The sequence below is a fragment of the Strix aluco genome, chromosome 8 (genome assembly GCF_031877795.1).
Source record: "Strix aluco isolate bStrAlu1 chromosome 8, bStrAlu1.hap1, whole genome shotgun sequence".
Classification (NCBI taxonomy): domain Eukaryota; kingdom Metazoa; phylum Chordata; class Aves; order Strigiformes; family Strigidae; genus Strix; species Strix aluco.
Window position 1 is genome coordinate 32,740,454 of NC_133938.1, and position 18,223 is coordinate 32,758,676.

Consider the following 18,223-nt stretch of genomic DNA (forward strand, 5'->3'; position numbering starts at 1 on the left):
AGGGCCAGGCTTATTCACTGGGTTCACAGGGTCTCTGGTCTACCGTCCTCATCTGGGGATCAAATACTTCCTGATGCTCTGTAATTTATAAAATGGTAGGCCACAGTTATTGACCCATTAATGAAAAAAATTGTTATATGTGTTGACCTCTACGAGAAATCTGCTTCTTTGCAGAGAAGACTTTTATCACAAATCTCTTGGAACAAAACTAAGGGGAGATGGACTTGTGGCTCCCCCTCAAATGGAAGGAAATTAGTCACCTTGATGTGGGCACCAAAAAGTTTGGAGCAGAAATTGATAAGGAACAGAGCAGAGCAATTAGCAGCAACGCCAAGTCCTCCAAAACACTGTGTGGGAGAAACTGAGGCCAAATCCAGGGACATGGGAATGAGGAAGAACTCCCCAAGAGGCAAGAAGAGAGGGCAGGGGAGACAAACTCACGGACACACTGTCCTAATGGATGGATCCATTCCAACAGCACAGAAACTCAGAGGGAAGTGAAACACTCTACAATTTGGAGGAAAATGCCTGAAAAACAGAAAAAAACCTGTGCAGGGTCTGACATCCTTTGCTTCTGTAGCTGGAAGATATTCAAGAGGAGTGAGAAAAGGCAACAGGAGACTTTGTGGCTAGGCAGGTTGCCCTGACGGGCCATAGCTTCCCTCATACGGCTGCCTCGAGGAACAGCTCTGCTCAGCAATTTATATTGGCATTAAAGAGGTTAAATAACACCGGCAACAACACCTGTCAGATTTGCTTGAAAATACTTGGGGCTGCCTGCACCCCACTGCTCAAGGCTCGGAAGTCAGTTCTACCCCAGGCGAACCTCTCGGGTCTTTTGGGGTGGCTCTGGAGGTGGACTGGACTCAGACAAGACCAAACAAGACAGCACAAGACAGCTGCTGAGTCAGCGCTGCCCACTTCTCGCTTCTGCCTGACGCAGCAGGAGCGTGGTGCCTCGAGGGAGCGCTTTGTGGCCTCCCGGGTGAGACCTGGGTTTGTCAACTGAAGAGATAGTGCAGAAAGTCAGAGCATGTCACAACCTCCCTGTCCAAAATGCCCCAAAATCAAGCTCTGCCTTTGAATTTCTGCTCTTCTATCCACATGCAAATGCAGAGGTGAGGGAGAGGCAGTCCTGGAAACCCCTATTTGCACAGATCCGACCTGTCGGGCTCAGAAGTGTACTCGCAGAGAACAGCCTGCGCTCCAGTGACTTTGTCTAAGGTCCAGCATGGTGCTAAAGTGGACTGAAAAATAAAGAATCACCTTTTATTTTAAGCAGTAACAGTGCAGGTTAACATTTATTTTATTTTAAGCATTTTATTTTAAGCAATACCATTGTTGCCAGAAGGATATGAAGCAAAGGACATGCCAGAGTGTTCTTTGCAGTTTGGTGGCTACCTTATAGTCAGGCTGTACAATATTGTTCTCCTGGGAGGAAACTTCTGGCAGGGGGGTCCTCTCCAGCAAAAAAAGCAGAAGAAGGTGGAAGAGCAACAGTTTGTCTGGACAAGGCTAAAGAAGGGACAGGGAGTCCCTGGAACAGCCCCTGGGGGAAGAGCAATGGAGAAAACTGACAGGAAAATCCCAAGTCAGCTCTGTGGGAGGCGGGGGGGCTCACAGGGAGCCTGCGTTTCTGTAAGATTTTGGCTTTTGCTGCTTAAGCTAGGGTAAGCTGTTCTCAGAGCACCACTCCGCTGCTGCGGGATACTGCGAACGTGGGATGGAGAAGAATCTGGCTGCAAACGGGGTGGAAGTGAGGGGCTGGTGAAAGGGGAAGTGGCACTGGCTTAAGGTGCTTCTCCTTTCAAAACTTGAGTTATTCAACTCCTTCATAAGAAGGAATGAATGAAAAATGATGGGAAGAGTAGAGATAAGCTCAAGGCTATGGGTATGTGCTGCCCAGTGGGTCTCCTGAGAGATGCAGGGTGCCCTAATCATGCCAGCTCAGGAACCAGAGGGACGAGGCTGCAGATCACATGGACAATGCGAAGGGTCCGGGGAGAGTCCTGGACAATGTGCCCTAAGAGCTGTGTTTGTGCATTGATACAGGAGATACAATCTCAGAGTCCCTGTGGCAGCTGTGCAAACTCAACCTGTCTGTTTTAGCCCAGGACAGGCTCTCGGCAGGCAGGAGCAGCCCCAGTTTGCCCCGCGCTGAACGAGTTTGCTCCTGCTCTGCAGCTGAGAGCCTGTGGGGATGGAGGCTGAGCCCCGAGTCCTGCTGAGGTGCCTGCCCGAGGCACTGCACAGGATTCAACAGAACGTTTGGCGGCATGGCTCGCTGCCCAGCTCTGATTGCACTGAAACCAGGAAACCGATTCTGCAGCCTTGAGAGGCTTCTGTTTAAACATGTGGGGCCCTGAAAAGCATTTCCCTAAACACATTCTCATTTCAACCTGAAAAAATGTGAGGGATTTATTTTCGAAGCATGATCTTTCATTTTGTCCTCGGGGTCACTTCCATGCTCAGGTAACACGATTTGCATTAGCCAGCCTCCTTGGTGCTCATCTGATCCCAAATTATCATCTGCCTCATTTCTTCAGGCTGGCCCACTAGGTCAAATGGACACTAAACTCAGTGGGAATTTTCCTGCCCAAAAAGACAAGTTCGAGTATAAAATGGGTCACCAAGTCAGCACAGGAGGTGGCACCACATGGTGTAAATACTGTAAAAAGTGTTAATATTTAGATGTGATAGATTGCTGTCCCGAGGTGCAAGGTTACCGCCATACGTGCCCACGTCCCGGCTCCACGCTGAGACCTGCCGACCACTGTGCTGACTCTGGGACGGTGGGCTGGCATCCCCGGTGTGGGGCCCACCCCATCCTGAGCGTGCTGCCTCCCAGGCACTGGGGTGGGTGCTGCCAGCGGTTTTGGGTTCTGGAGGGCAGCTGAGATGAGGGCCATTCGGGACGCTTTGGGGTGACCCTCAGGGCCAGACACCTGAGCAGCCAAACCCTGGGAATCCTTCGGTGTGGGCAAGCAAGCGGGCAGGGAACAGGCAGTCTGGTTTCTGTGGGAAGTCCAGGCCTGGTAGCGTTGTTCCTGCTAAAACCTTTTCTGTCAGGAAAGCGTGAGGCTGCCACCGCCGCCCTCGTGCTGAGGGACAGGGGCTCCCCCACAGCGCCGTGGGCCACCACCTCCCGGCACGCCGACCCTCCCGCCTCCCCGAGCTCCGTGAAGGAGAATCGGACAAAACGAAGTGCCGTTGCGAGGGGCCCGCGGCGGGATAGGCCGTATAATGCCGCGGCTGCAGGCCCAGGCCCAGGCCCAGGCGCAGGCCCAGGCCCAGGCGCGGCCCCGGCCCCGGCGGGCGGGAAGGCGCCGCGGTTGCCGTGACGACGCCCCGCTGCCCCCTCGGTTGCTATGGCAGCGGGCGAACCAATCGGCGGGCGCCGCCGCGGGTCGGCGGGGGGAAGGGTTTGCCGGTGGCGCCGCCGGAAGTGCCGGCGGGGGCGGGGCCGGGCCCGGAAGCGCGGCCGGCGCGGCGGGAGGGTCAGGACGCCGCGGCGGGGCGGCGGGAGGACGGGCGAGAGGGCAGCGGCGGCTGCCGGGACCTGCCGGGGCCGCTGAGGTTTGTGGGAGCGGCGCTGCCGGGGCCGGCGGGGCGCGGGCGGTCTCTGCTCGGCCGGAGCGCAGAGCGGGGACACCCCCGCCCCTTCCTTCCTGCCGCCCCTCCCCCGCGGCGGCAGGCCCTGCACGGGAAGATGGCGGCGGCGGCCGGAGGCGGCAGCGGTAGCAGCAGCAGCAGCAGCGGTGGCGGCGCGGGGGCGGCGGGCCGGCCCGGGCTGTGAGACCCGCGGCGGGACGGGGCGGCGAGCAGCGGAGGATGAGCCTGCTGTGTGCGCAGTATCTCCGGTGAGAGCCGGCCGGGGAGCGGCGCGGGGAGGCGGCGGCGGCGGCGGCGGGGGGGTGCGGGTCGCCGCCTGCTCTGGGGTGAGGCCGCGGCCAACAGCCCTGGAGGCGGCGGGGAGCGGGAGGACGTGGTCCCCTCAGGCGTGAGGAGGCCTCACCGCGGCAGCGAGGAGCTCCGGACTGTGGGGGGGATGTGACCGGGGTGGGTGTGTGTTGGCGGGGGGGGACCCGGCCGCCACGTCCCTGAGCCCCGCAGCGCTGGCGGGGAGCGGGGGCCGAGGCGGGACGGAGCCGCGTACCCGCAGGCGGGCGGCCCGGGCTGCTGCTCAGCTGAGGGCGGCCCGGCGCGGCGAGGGCTCCCCAGCAAGGTCACGCCGGTGCCTTGGAGCCGCGGCGGGGAGGGGGGGAAGGGGAGCCCACCGGCTTCCCAGCGGGGATTCTCCAGCCCCTTTCGGGTAGGTGCTGTGATAACCCGCCGCTGCGGAGCGACTGCGGAGCCTGACCCCGGCAGCGAAGCGATACCTGCGCTCGCAGTCCCGTGAGGGGCTTTGGGGGAACGGGAGCAGCGGGAGCTGTGTGTCAGCCCTCGCCAGTTGGCCCGCGGCCTGCTGGAAGTCCTCTGTCGCGGCTTGGACACTCGATGGGGTTTGGGGACGGTGAGCTGAGGGTTGGGGAGAGAAGCGAGCCTGCCGGGGTTGTGCTGCTTTGAAACGCTTTGCTGAACAGGAACGTGCCCGAGTCCCTGAAGTCGAGACTGCTAGATGCTGCACATTGATGTGAGCAGAACTCAGATAAGCTTCTGGGTATGAAACACTCTTTAATGATTTTGGAAAGAAGCATTGTGAGATACAAATGGTTTTTCAGTAGCAGTAAAATACTAAATACTGTCTTGGGCCCCCCCAGCCCTTCCAGAGCACCTCATGGGAAAGGTGTAGGTATGCCAAAAGGGCATGCACTCCCCTTCTGAAGAGTTCAGGACTTGAGAAGGCTTTCTAAGGGGTGAATTTAAGGAGATTTTTACATTTCCAAGACACTTTCTATCCAGGGTTCTGAAACGCTTCAACTGTCTCCCCTTACTGATTCTCCAAATCCTCCCCTTCCTCCTCATCTTGTCTCAAATCTCTGTCTGCCTCTGCCTCCTTCTGGTAGTCCAGATCCTGTCTCAAGTTTATATTTTCAAAAAAGAAAAAAAAACTCATCTTTTTTGCTAGTAGCAGGTTTATGACCCTTTTTCTCTTCCAGGCTGCTCACCTATCCTGTCTTAGAAACTTATTTGTTCGTTCTTTCTTTCTTTCTTTCCCATTACATTATGGGGAAAGCTCTTAAATGCCTTATTAATAGCTCTCCTCTACCAGTAAAGGACTTGCTTTTGTATTTTAGTATATGTCTTGATAATGTAACCTCTCGCTTCCCTCTTCCTCCCTGTGACTACGAGTCTTCGGCTGCCTTGCCTTGTTACAAGGCAGTGCTGCTGAAGTCATGCTTGTCCTGCCCCAGTCACCTTCCTGCACCACCGGACTCTTCCTTAGCCTTCTGCATTCTTCTGTGCCAAGCTGGAGGTCCTCCTTGCTTGCAGACATGTGGGCAGTAATCACCTGTTTTGCCTCGCTTTGTGCCTCCAACATCATAGCTCATCCTGGGCCTTTATCACTTTTTCCTGACTGCTTTATTTGTATTGTGCCTAATAAAACGGGACTGAAGCATCTGGGCACTAATGTATTACAAGTAATGACTTCTGTCTTTGTCACCAAGAACCTTATCTTCTCCTAAAAACCCCCAACAGGACACTCCCGACTTTTCAAGCACTTTGTAGTTGGTAATCTTCATCTTCTTTCTCTAAAGAACATTTAGCTTTGTTCCTCTGTGTAGAAGGTAAGCTTGTGTTTCCTTCAAAGCTGTGAAATGCTTTTTACATCCAGAGTGTGTATTTAAATTGTTTGATTTGCATAGGGCAGAAATTGAGCTGCGGATTACTGCAGCCCAAGCTCATAAAGAGAACTGGGAATAGAGCCTCGAACTCTCAGAGCCAGTTCTGTTAGTCCTTTGCCTTAAGGAGGAGGGCATTCTCCTTCTTACTTTAGCATTACAAGCTCAATCTGTGTGTAGTGATGAAGGAATAAATAGACAGAAGTATGGTGATATTGAAAGAGCAGCTTAACAAAACATTGTGCCAAATGAAGATGTGGAGCAATTAGTCTCTGCTAGTCTTCATCGTCTTAAAACTAGGAAGGGACAGAAAAGTTTTTGTGAGAAATCTTTCCTGTGTGTTTGAAGTTTAGACAGAAGAGCTGAATTTCTAAGGTGACTGTAATGGTTGAATAACTAGTGAAATAATGACTCTGCAAGAATTGAGACGCTGAAAAAAATGAGCAGGGAAGAAAGGACTTTTAGCTGGACTGCCTTAACTCCTCCACTACCAGTCTCTTGCTTTCTATATAAATGTATATGAATCAAGTGTTTTAAAATGCTGTCCTTAAAAGATTGTGGCCCTTCAGTCAAAGTGCAAGAACTGAGAAACACCTGAGACTCCTACAGAAGTCTTCCAGAATGAACAAAGGTGGCCAGACTTCATGTACTGAGTCTTTTAAAAGTTGCAGGAGAGTCTGTTTTTGACTCATCTTCATATGCTGTAAGAAAGCATTGGGATTTGCGCTTTCCTAGTCTTAATATCCTTTTCAAGGTCACCTTTCAAGAGTACTGGAGTTCTGTCCCATCTAGTTTCTTAGGTACTTCTCTCGGGTCATTGTTTGAATCGCTCTTCAAAGATTTGTGTTACATCTGGTCAGGGAAGTAGACCTTTCAGAAGGGTCTTTCAAAGAGTTCTTACAAAAAAGAGGCATAGTTCACACCTCTCTGTTCAGGTGCATGTGTTCAGCTCATCAAGCTAAAAATTTGTACCCATACCTTTTGTGTTGCTTTGGGGATCTACAGGTACTCCCCATAAATCAAATTAATCTTGTGGGGCAGTCATCTTACAGTAAACCTTTTGTGTATCCTGCTAGGTACAGAAGAAGTCACCTTTAAGAAAAATATCACCACCAACAGGATTTCTAGCATAATACCACAGAGACTTCTGAGTGCATCCTTTTTATAAGACAGTACCAAGCTTTAGTCCATGTTTGTTCACTTTAAGGAAATGATCTTCATTGCCCGTTTAGTATGTTAATGTTCAAAACGTAGTTAACTTGGATTCAAAAGTTTAGTAGTTTGCCTGAGATGTGACTGTCTCAATTGCATTTCACAAAGATGTGAACTCTAGTTACTACTTAAATGTGGCATTACCCTGGTAAATTGTGGCTTTTAGCGCTCTGTAAACATAGAATAAGAAGTGCTTGAATTACAGGGCTTGAACACAGCTTAGAAATTCTAGTGCTGACAAACCAGTAGGTAGTTTCCTGTAGTCTTATGATGAGGCTATAACCAACTTCATTAAAGGTTTGACTGCTTTAATAATTTAAATTGTGGCTCTCTTTTCAAAGACTCATCAGTAGCTCCATTAACTTCTGCATCTGCTGTGTCTCTTCATGGTTTCTCCTTTGCTGTCTGCCAGTCCGTGACACACCTCTTGCAGTGTTTCTTCACTGTTAATGGAGGAGGGTAGAGCGGAGGTAATTTAGTGCTGCGATATGTGTGTGTGAGCATGTTCTGGGACCAATTCCTGGTCAGGATGATGTAGAGTTGATGTTTGTCAGTGCTGGAAAAGCACAAACCAGAATACTGTTTGAAAGCCAGAATGAATCTCAACAGGACAGGCAGAGTAAGTTATTTAATTATCTTGAGGGTACATGGAGGAAAAAGTTAGTAAATGTAACTTCAGTATTAATAGAGAATCTTGTAACGCGTGCCTGCGGTGTGCTGCCTGGAGTTCATGGGGTCACAAGGTAACTGGGGCTGGAGGTGACCTCAGAAGGTCTCTGTCCAACCTCCTGCTCAAAGCAGGACCAGCTCTGGGGTCAGGCCAGGTTGCTCAGGGCACGAACTACTCAGGTCTTGAAAACCTCCAAGGACAGACTTTTGGGTCAGCCTGTGTTACTCTTTGACTGTCCTCGTGGTGGAAAAGATTTTCTTTCCATCCAGTTTGAACCTCTTGTTTTTTAACATGTTCCTGTTGTGTCTCATCCTCCCACCACATGCCGCTGCAGAGAGCCTGGCTCCATCTTCTCAATCCCCTCCCTGCAGGCGTGCAGCTGCTGTGGGTGCCCCGAAGCCTTCCCTGCCCCAGGCTGATCAAACCCTGCTCCCAGCTCCTCCAGCCCTGGATGCAAGTGCTCCAGCCCCAAGCGCCCTGGGGGCCGCCGCTGACCTCGCTCCAGTTGATCCGCATCTTTCTTGATTTGTCTTGATATCTGAACAAGACCAGTCAGTCTTGGAAAGTATTCCCTCCAGCTTTTTTATGTTCTGAAATGATTAATGCTACTTTCATACATTGTTTACTCTTGAATTTTAAGCAGGGGAGGAGTAGTGGAGAGATCAAATACTGAGTTGGCCTTTCAGGAGGCACCTCTTAGCACAGTGTTTTCTTTGGGGGAACACAAAGGGGAAAACATTCCTTCTTATTTTCTCTCCTTTTTTCCCCTCCATACAAGGTGTTTTTAGCATTTGATAACTAGAATTGCTGCCAGTATTTAGCATGAACAGCACTTATACCTCTTTATAGGTGAGGGTAATGGTTTAAAAAGGCGAGTAAGATTGATGATGATTACTACTTACTCCCTATCAACATGCTTTTTGTGGTGACCTATGAAGTAAAAAGAATTATAGTTAAAAAATGTTAAGCAATTCCCTTCTGAGCTTTCTGCTGAAGGAAATTCATCTTCCTGAGAGCCCCAAGACACGCACCGTAACCCTCAAGTCTCTGGGCAGCTATTACTTGCTCCCTTCTTCCTGTCATGGGGATTTGAATTATTGAGCATCCTCTTGCCACCCAGGGACAACTTGTGCTAAAGTCACAAGTTGGCGGGGTGTGCTACCAGAGCTCTGACACCTTTTTCAAGCCTGGATTCCTAAGGAAACAAGGCTTTGCAAATGTGCTGGTTATCATTTTTTAATCTTTCTCAACTGGCTTTAACAAATTTTAGCAGTCTTCTACAGGGGGATAGAAATTTCAGAGTTGATTGTTGTCATCTACTTTATGAAAGCTGGTTAGAAGAGCGATCCAAATGAGTGTGCCTGTTGAGAGAGAAGCAGGCAGAGCTCAGCTGCTATAAATCGGCACACGCAGAGCTTCACGTCAGCCGTGGCGTGTGCCGTTCTGTGCGTGGAGTTGGAGTTTGCTCCTCGACGGAGTTAGATTGCAGTTGGTGTGGTATGTTAAAAGAGTGGATAGAGTCACATCCTTAACAGCGAGGATTTGAATGCATGTGCAGTTTAGTAGGTGGTGGGCACATCTTTCTGCTGGAGGGACTGGCAGGAAGGTGACTATGCATGAATGTGTGGAGGGAAGAGGGCTCTAATAGCTGAGAACTTGACACTTGTTGCTTAGTACTTGGCAGAAGCTTGACCATATAGACAAAGGGTGTGTTTTAAACTTGAACTGCTCCCAAAAGATGTGTACTGTTCTTCCTTTCACCCTTTCCTGCTCAGCCCTGATTTGATGGTGTAAGTTCATGGCCAGGTCTTCAGTGAACTGGACTGGGGAGCTCTGCTAGGTTAAAACTGCTTTTATTTTGGTTTTTACCCACGGACTTTAGCCGGAGTTGGTTTCCTGATCCCATTCATGTTACCTTGCGTGTGCTGACAAAAGGGGTGAGGTTGTGTGCAACAGGAATGAGGCACTAATAGTAAGGGCAGGGTGGGACCCCTGCTTCTGGTGATAGCGCTCATTATCGTTAAAATGCTCCCAGACCCATAACGCTAGTAAATAACACCCCATTTCCTAGATCATAGCTGTAGCTATATATAGAATATAATACATATAGAATGTAGCTGGTATCACTGTCACAAATAGTACCCCTGTTTTCAGTCTGGGCTGAGAATCTCCCTTTTTTTTTTTTTCTTGCTGCAGAACACAGCTTATTGTGGATGCTGTTACTGCGTTTTCTTTGTGCTGTGCTTTGATGTTACTTGCAAAACAGTGTTCCAGTGACCTAGAAGTGCAGGTTAGTGTAAGTAAAGTTACAGCTGTATTTATTTATTTATTTCTGATGGCAGAGATGATTCTTTTAACAAGTAGTTCTTGTTCTAACCTGCATATTACTATGTAGTTTGATCTTTATTGAAATGGAGAAGGTTATGTTGTGGCAGTGAAACCAAGTGATGCTTACCTGAAGTTTTGATGGGGCACTCAAGCTGCACAAAAGCATTTTTGCCCCACTCCCTGAATATAGGAGTTTGGAGGTTTTTTGTTGAGTTTCTTCATTTCGGTGCATGGTAAGAAGGTATATTTGCTTGGTGAATGCTTGGCTATTTTATTTAAGTACTCAATATAAAGTATACTGTGATATTCAAGCTACTTCTAAAATCTTTCTTCTGTCCTAAGAGTGCATCGTGCATCACGGAGTTTTATAACAAGTAACCATAGCCTGCTCCAGTGAGATGTTTTTTGCCTCCAAATAAGCTGATCTGGGCACTGCATTGTAATACTAACTTTTATGTCAAGCAACTTAAAGCTTTATTTAAATCAATCTATATGGAACGTGAGGCTGCCCTGCTTTTGAATTTGCCACGTTGGCTATTGCATGCATTTTCAGATGTCTTGGTGCTTTCCCATTTGAGAAGAAAAGGCTGGCTGCGGTCACTGCTCAGGATTGCTTGGGTTGATGGGAGAAGACAGTGACTTGGTGGAAAGATGCCTTGGCATCTTCCCTGCTCAGCCAGCGAAAACCAGTCTGGAAGAGGAGTAGTTGCAGTTTGAGTGCGTGGTGGTTGGGGAGGGAGGAGAGGATAGTATGCTATAGTGTCTGATTTTGTTGTATGAGGAGTTGCTGGAGGTTATATAGTTTTAAAGGTCCTTCATAACTGCCATTGGATCTTCACAACAGCAGCAGAGGTTCACTAGTAGCAGCAGCCTGCTCAGAGTAAGGAATGGTGGAAGAGCAGTTAAGGAATGCAGCTATAATGTATAAGGAGTATATGTGGGAGGACACTAGTTATTGCTTTTGTTACTTTGAACTTGAGGCTTGTCCTCATCTCACTTGACAACTGCACAGCTGCTGTCAAGCAGGAGGGGAATAAAACCACAGATTTGTTTCCTTAAAATCGTTAGCTGAATTGCATACTTTGGTCCTGTACTTTTTAATGTATTACTAGGGAGGTCATAGAGTTCAGTGGTGTTTGGTAAAACATAAATTTTCCTGTACTCAGGGAAGGGTATGGCATCTTAGCTCTAATTCTCCATCTTACTGCAGTAAAAAGAATAGAGGACTAACAATGTTTATTGTGGAGTGACATGAGGACTGGTGGAGCTGACTTACGGGCCGTAGTTTCTCACTGTTTCAGGCAGGAGGGAGGGCTGGTGGCTTTTTCTGGATGTGCCTCTTGAGCGCTCGTGTTGCTGCATGCAGTATCTTGTTGACTGTGGCTTCACAGTTGTACTGTACTGGTTGCATCACCGGCTTCCACTTGCGCACCTGTGCTCCAACTCCTGCCTTGAAGCCATGTTTCTAGACTTGTCTGACCACTGCTTTTCTTCCCATTTCAATTTAAGAACTTCAGATTGTAAGCTTGGGGACTTCCTAGACAACCAAATGAGGGGGAAATGGCTTAAGCAGTGTTCTGATATTGTGTATTTCAGTTCCTCTGAGATAAATCAGCATCTACCCATTCAGATCAATGTAATGCTGTGAGTTGGGGTGGAATAAGAGCTTTTTGAGTAACGTTAGGCCTGCTTTCTCTTCTTTCTGTATTCCAGTAGGACTTTTCTCGGATTATTCACACTGGCTTCTGCACTCAAGGGATTATCATAAGGAACCAGAAGGCTGAGGAGTCTCTTGCGATTGTTACACAGCCGTGGGCGACAGACTGAATTTCACTGATGGGACTCAAATCAGAGATACCCTTGAGGTACTTAGGAGTCCTGCTAGAGTTAATTTCTTCTTCCACCTTTAGGGAAAAGAAATGTCATTTTTCTGAAAGTACTTATGTCTCTAATACATCAGCAGTCTTATTTCTCGTACTTTAATTTCATTGTCTGTGATGTTGAAAGTATCCTCTACTGCTCAGCCCTATTGAACAGTTTTCTGCTTCATCTAATACTGGTATGTGTAAGCTGATTTTTATTTTATTTCCGCCCCTCTGCTCTCTGAAGCATTGTCTGTTTTGAGTCTGCGGGCTCCACTTGTCATATGGCTGAATTATCTCAGAGAGCTGCTCTCTAGCTGCTAGGAAGTGAGAAATTAATTCTGAATGTATTTCCAGTGGAAACTTTAAGATTGATTCTGCCAAATGAAGCTGGGGAAAATTTCTTGAATTACTTTAAAGAACCTTAGGCAGAGATCAGACTTTTTGTTTGGACACAGTAAAACAGACCTTTTGGGCATCAGGAGTCTTTATTCAAGACTTTGGTCTGTCTTGGTGCCTTGGTGTAATGAGGCTTTGGTAGTTGTTCCTGTTTGGTCAGGCTACAGCAAAGGGTGGTTTTTTTGAAGCCAGCCTGTTCGAGGGCCCCCTAAACTCCCCAGTGGTCTGTGCTATGTTATTTATCTATTTGACTTCCCTACAGGTGTTGTCAGGAATAGAAAGAAATTAATTCTTGATAAATTCATTGGGAAGACCATTTTTTCCCCCTTTGTTTTATGATAATCCTGTAAATTCTGCTACTGTACTTTCTGTTTCAATGACAGTCTCCTGGCATTTGCTTTGCCGTGTCCTGTCTTAGTCTCACAGTGATTTGAAGAAAGCACGTGGATATTGCTATGTGTCAAACAGCTGCAACTGTGTGATAATCTTTTTTTAAACCAGGGTTTCCTGTAGCCAGCAAGGAACCTTTGACAGACTCCAGCTTCAGTTCCTTCTGCAGTCAGTACTGGTTTTGGCAGTGCCTTTGAGCATTTGTGCTCTTAATTGGAGGTACACTTGAGCCATTAAGAGAGGTCTTTAGGGTAGTTTTTCCAGACTAGCCTAATAATAACTAAAAATAGAAATGCTAATCATCCGTACCTATGAAGAGGGGGAGAAAAAAGGATGGGACAAGACTTTAGTCTGTTGAATAGATGCTAGTTGTCTGTTTTGAAGTAGTGTAAATACTGTTAAGGACAATGCTGTGAGGAAAATTCTGAGCATAGAGGCTTGATCTAGCCAGCTATTACCTGGAAAAAGCCAATCTACTAGTGGGTCTGTTTTTTGTGAATGGCAATAAGAATAGTGTCCAAAGGATTTAGGCCACATTTTTTAATACTAAAGAAAAACCCCAAACCACCAAGAGTGTATAAAAACATGAAAACTGTACCAGATCTTACAGCTCCAAGGTCCAGCTGAAGTTAATAGTAAAATAAAGGAAACATTATTTCAATGTGAAGAAAAAGGAGATTTCTATATGGGTTAATGATTATAAATTAAATTATTAAAAGATGTAGGGTAAACTTGAAATAAAAATCTAGAAGGTGTTTCAGTTTGTCTTAATACCATCAATATACATAAAGTTGAACACATGTGATATCTTTAACTAGAAAAGAAGTAATAAACTGCCTAGTATGCATTGTGAAAATTCATTGGAATTGATGTAGAAGGCCTTAATTTAGGAGCATGTCGCGTAGATTATGCTAGGGCATGAACTTTTGGCAGTTTTCCCACCCAGTTTGAATGTACCCTGACTATTTCACGTTAGAGATTCATTTTGTTTTGAGGTAAACTGTAGGAGTTACGGGGCTTGGGGCAAAGACAGTTTGTGGGGGATTGTGGCTTGCCGGGTGTGCAGTCCAGCTTCAGCTGAAGTACTCATCTTCTGGTTTTGATATCAGAGACTAAAATAACCTCTAAAGCTTGAAACTATCTGGAAGGATATTTCCAGTATCTTTCTAATGAAGATGTCAAATGCTTGCTGATGCTGCTTGTGCAACTACAGACTATTTTGGAAGCTTCCATCATAGACGGCTAGGGAGAAGCGAACACTAAAAAAAGTGATGTATCCATCTATAACATCCCATTATGTAGTCAGAATTTGGGGATACTGTTTTGAAATCAGGTAAAATTCTGTACACTTTGCATTAAAGATGGTTATAAAAATATTTTTCTATCATGTATAACTGATTCTATATAATTCTGAATAATTCTTTGAGGATTACAAAACTAGAAATTGCTACGCTGGAGTGTTAAGTAACATGGCCCAAGAGTGTCTTGTCTTTAGGAATGACAGATCAGAAGGACGTGAAGATCTTTAGGCCTTTAAGGACTCAGCTGCAGGAAATTTTATTTGTATGGTTAAAAATGCTGTTGAACATATGGATTTCAGATTTTGGGGTTAGAGCAGTGTGATTCACGTAGTTTCCATGCTTTATTGTCAGATGCTGAAATGCAGTGCCAAAATCATTCTATTTTAAAATTTGTTTTGGACATGCTGGTATATTATACAAAACATTTGATGATGAGATCCAAGCTATTGTGGTTGCAAAGTGAAATGCCAGGGCTGAGCTGGCTTGTGCAACCTGAGTAATGCACAAGTGTTGAGTTAATAACCGGTAATTGTGTAGTCACATGCTGAACCTTTTCCTGGCATCATCCCTTCTTGCTTAATATGCGGCCAAGATTCAGAAAATGGCTTCTCAGTCCAGCCAGGTGAGGACAGTCCCCGTCTCTTCACCACCTTATGAAGGGCTGAGCGAGGCTGATGTTTGCTGAGTGATTTGGTGGGAGGAGGGAGCCACAGTGGGTGAACCCAAGGTGTACCATGATTCTTTAAGGCAAGATGTAGTGCCATGTGGAAAGGGTTTAGCAAGGTGGTTGGGATAGGCTGCTTTGGAGTATGGAGATGTCTGCCTCTGGAGGACTTCAAAAGCAAGCAACACAGATATTTGTCAGGAATAACATCAGGGTGAGAGAATGGGCTACATGCTCTTTTGAGGTCCTTTCCGGCCTTAGGATTTGATCTTCGGGCTGGATATTAGTCCACTGCTATGGACCCTGTTCCTCAGCCATTGCAGAAGGTAAAATGAATGTAATGAAGAAGTCTGGTCTGACTATTGAGAGACTGCAGTCTGGAAAACTGCATTCAGACTTCTGTTTTCTACGAAGTTTATGTTCAGTAAAGATCTGCTAAACCCAAAAGTTTTTCCGTATGTGATTGGTAAAGCAGATGCCAATTTGTAGCTGGCTGCACATCGTGTCAACTTTCCTAGATGCAGAACTAGAAAGGACTCTCTATTCAGGTATTGAGATTTAAATGTAAAATAAAATTATTTTTATAAAAATATTTAATCCCCAAAAGCAGGATTAACCTTGACAGTTATAAATTTGCTCAGACGCTTGCTCCTAACCAAGTCATTAGTTTTTAAAATGGGAAAGGTAGGTTACTGGTTAACTGGCAGTACCTGAGAGCGCTCCGCAGGGCAGTGGCTGTGGTGGCAGCAGCTCCATTTGGAGGCAGTTTGGACCTGCTGTGAGCAGAGCTGCAGAGGTCAGCTGGACTTGGCCAAGCGAGCTGCACCACTTCAGCCAGGTCAGTTTTCTTCCAGACCCATTTGTGTTCAACAGGGCTCAAAAGCTTCAAGCTGCACCCTTCCTAGAGAGGGGCAGTTCTCGTAGTAGCGTATCTGTGCTGCTTCACTCCTGAGCTAATAAAATTTGCTACATCTGAGCTGGTTGGGTTGGTCATAGGTTTCTCCTTCAGCTGAACACAGACCAGAGAGTAACTTTAGATATTCCAGGAGTACATGTGTTTTGGTGGTAGACTTTTGGGTGTTGCAGCTGACAGCCCATCAGGATGAGCCAGCCACTCCCAAACTGAGGAGAACCAACAGCAGAGGACTACAGGAGAGTTGTGTGTTGCTAAACCAAAAGTCAAATTTGAGGTGCAGCAACAAACTCTTCTTCCCATAGGTCCCTGCAGCTCTAACAGGTGTCCTTGGTACCTTGTGTCACATCCGTGCTTTTGTTGAAATACATAGAAATACTGCTGGTTGTGTTGTTTGAGGTGGGAATTTCACAATCATGCATTTTTTGTTTCTCTTTTTCATGAGAAATTATTGTGTTTGACAGAGCTGCATTAAACTTGTGGTGGTAGAGGATTCTGCCTCTTTCTTATTTCCATACTTTTTTGGGGAAAATAATTATTGAAATATTCTCTAGTTGAAAAGTATGTTTCAGAACAGCTTTGCCTGTGTGTTTCTGGTGGAGAATGGGGAGCAGCTACTGAGACTCCTGCAAACTATTGGCAATGATGCACTGAGTACTCATTTAATTATCATAAATGGCCGATATAATTCTCCCTGACTGGTGTTCAGCCTTCGTGCCATTGCTGTGGTTTCAGAGTGTGACTCGCATTTAGTTTCAAGATGGAGGATTGAAAATAATTTCTAAGATGCAGCTTGCGATTAGGATCATACTTAGATGTAATCTGAGTGTTACTCATCATAGCTTGTCTAAACCATACAGTGTCCTTTCGCACTGAAAAATCTCTTAATTATGAAAAGCTATTTTAAAACTTCTGGGTATGGCACATTTGTGCACAGATGTGTGTTGTGTGATGTTTACATAATTGTGAGTTTATAAAATGAATGGGGTTGGGCAAAACCAGCTTCATACAATTGTTGAATGACCACAACGAACAATTTAAATATCAATAATTTTGCTTTAGAATTTTGTTTTTGAAGGTCTTGACTATCTGGGTGTAGATCTCTGTATCAGTGCTTGGAGAGCACATGTTCAAAATGCTGAACTCTGCTGTATCTGTTGTATTTAACTTACTATGAGCACAGTATGAGGGGTTACTTGTGTTTTATTTTTGCGACCTCTGATGGTGATGTCCAACATATTTGCTCTTTTTCCATCTGCTGCTCAGCAAGGAAGGCAGTATCTTGAATTCCCAATAACTGAGTCATCTTTAAGGGTAATTCCTTCCTCTGTCCATGCGAGTCGTTTTCAATTTGAGCGTAAGGATCAGTGTTTGCTACTGGGCAGGGGGTAATTTCAGAGTCAGGGATTAAGAGGAAGGGGGTCTATAGAAAACACCAAAAATCAGCAAGGTCTTTCTGTTTTATATCCCCAGCTATTAGCGGAGGCTAGAGGCAGCAGGAAATTGCTAGAGCTGAAAGTCAGGACTTAGAGGGCTGCAGGTGTTGCCCTCTTTGTGCAAAGTGGGGTGGACTTTCCAAGGGGAAACATATGTCACCTTTGTAACCAACTCCTTGCAGTGGGCGCTTTGCTCTCCAGCTCCACAGGCAGGCGAGGGGGCATATTTTATCTGTGTTGCAAGAGTGTGGCACTAAACCGACTGTGTAAGTACCAGCCTTTGAGTTGAGTACTGTACGCTTGCGTGGGAGATCTCGTACAATGTGTAGGGCGGGTCGGCATCTGCTCCCTGACCTTAGCTGGTCTGGCTTCTGCAAGGCTGGCTTAAATAGCATAACTTTCTGAAACCGATGGATGATATCCATCTGAATCTGATCTTGATCCTCTGATTTCTGCATTTTCCATAATTCTGGACATGGTTTTCATAATGCAAAAGCTGTTAAAAGGTTAAATAATGTTCACTTTAACATCTATGGTCTCCAGTTTCCAGCCCTTAACACAAGCAAAGATTTTACCAAATCAGGAATCATATAACAAATGAGTACTGGTGTTACTATGTATTTATCATAACTGAAACCTGATATTGTGTGCACTGTAATCAGGGTGGATTTGAAAGAATAAAAGATAATATTACAAGGGCATAATTTGTTGGGGTATTTTGCTTTGTTTTTTTGTTCAGAAAGTAATTCTGAATTCCTTGCTCAGTCTCAAAATCTTGTGGGAATTACCATGGGAAGTAAGGTAGTTCAGATGCAAACCTCTCACATCCCCCTTAGCACCGTAGTGATAAGAACTAATAACCCTTCTGTGTGCTTACCAAAAGTTCCTTACTATGGGTAGCGAGCGAGCAGAGCTTTATGATTTTTCTCTCCAAAATCTGTATATTTTTAAGGGAGCAGGCTGTCAATGGTTGAGTGGATTGCAAGGCAACCTTGAAGATTTTGTGCCTTCACACCTTTAAGATTGCTTTAGTTTTTAAAAAGTAGCTTGATCAATGGATAGTGTAAAGTTTGAGATACACAGAAAGATTATGCATTCTGTGTTAAACATTTTGCCATTGACTTATTTCAAGGTCAACTGCAAAGCTGATGTGTAGTCAGCCAATGCAGTAAATGTGTTACCATATGGATGCTGATAAGGAAACAAAATATTCCATAAATGTATTCATTTGTTGACTGTTTCCTATTAGAAACTTTCATTTAAAT

General features: G+C 46.1%; 1 protein-coding gene across 10 annotated transcripts in view; it reads left to right on the plus strand.

The window, feature by feature from the left end:
• Positions 1 to 3,491: 3,491 nt before the first annotated feature.
• SMG7 (SMG7 nonsense mediated mRNA decay factor) overlaps positions 3,492 to 18,223 on the plus strand; it is a 55,660-nt gene continuing 40,928 nt past the window's right edge. For 4 of the 10 annotated variants that reach the window (XM_074833096.1, XM_074833106.1, XM_074833105.1 and 1 more), the window contains exons 1-2: positions 3,492 to 3,860; positions 11,707 to 11,858. In XM_074833096.1, the coding sequence (XP_074689197.1) occupies positions 11,830 to 11,858 (29 nt within the window). In that variant the 5' untranslated portion in view covers positions 3,492 to 3,860; positions 11,707 to 11,829. Of the gene's footprint in view, positions 3,861 to 4,639; positions 4,661 to 9,861; positions 9,956 to 11,706; positions 11,859 to 18,223 lie in introns of those variants that run through there. The other 6 variants (XM_074833098.1, XM_074833099.1, XM_074833103.1 and 3 more) reach the window with 6 other exon arrangements.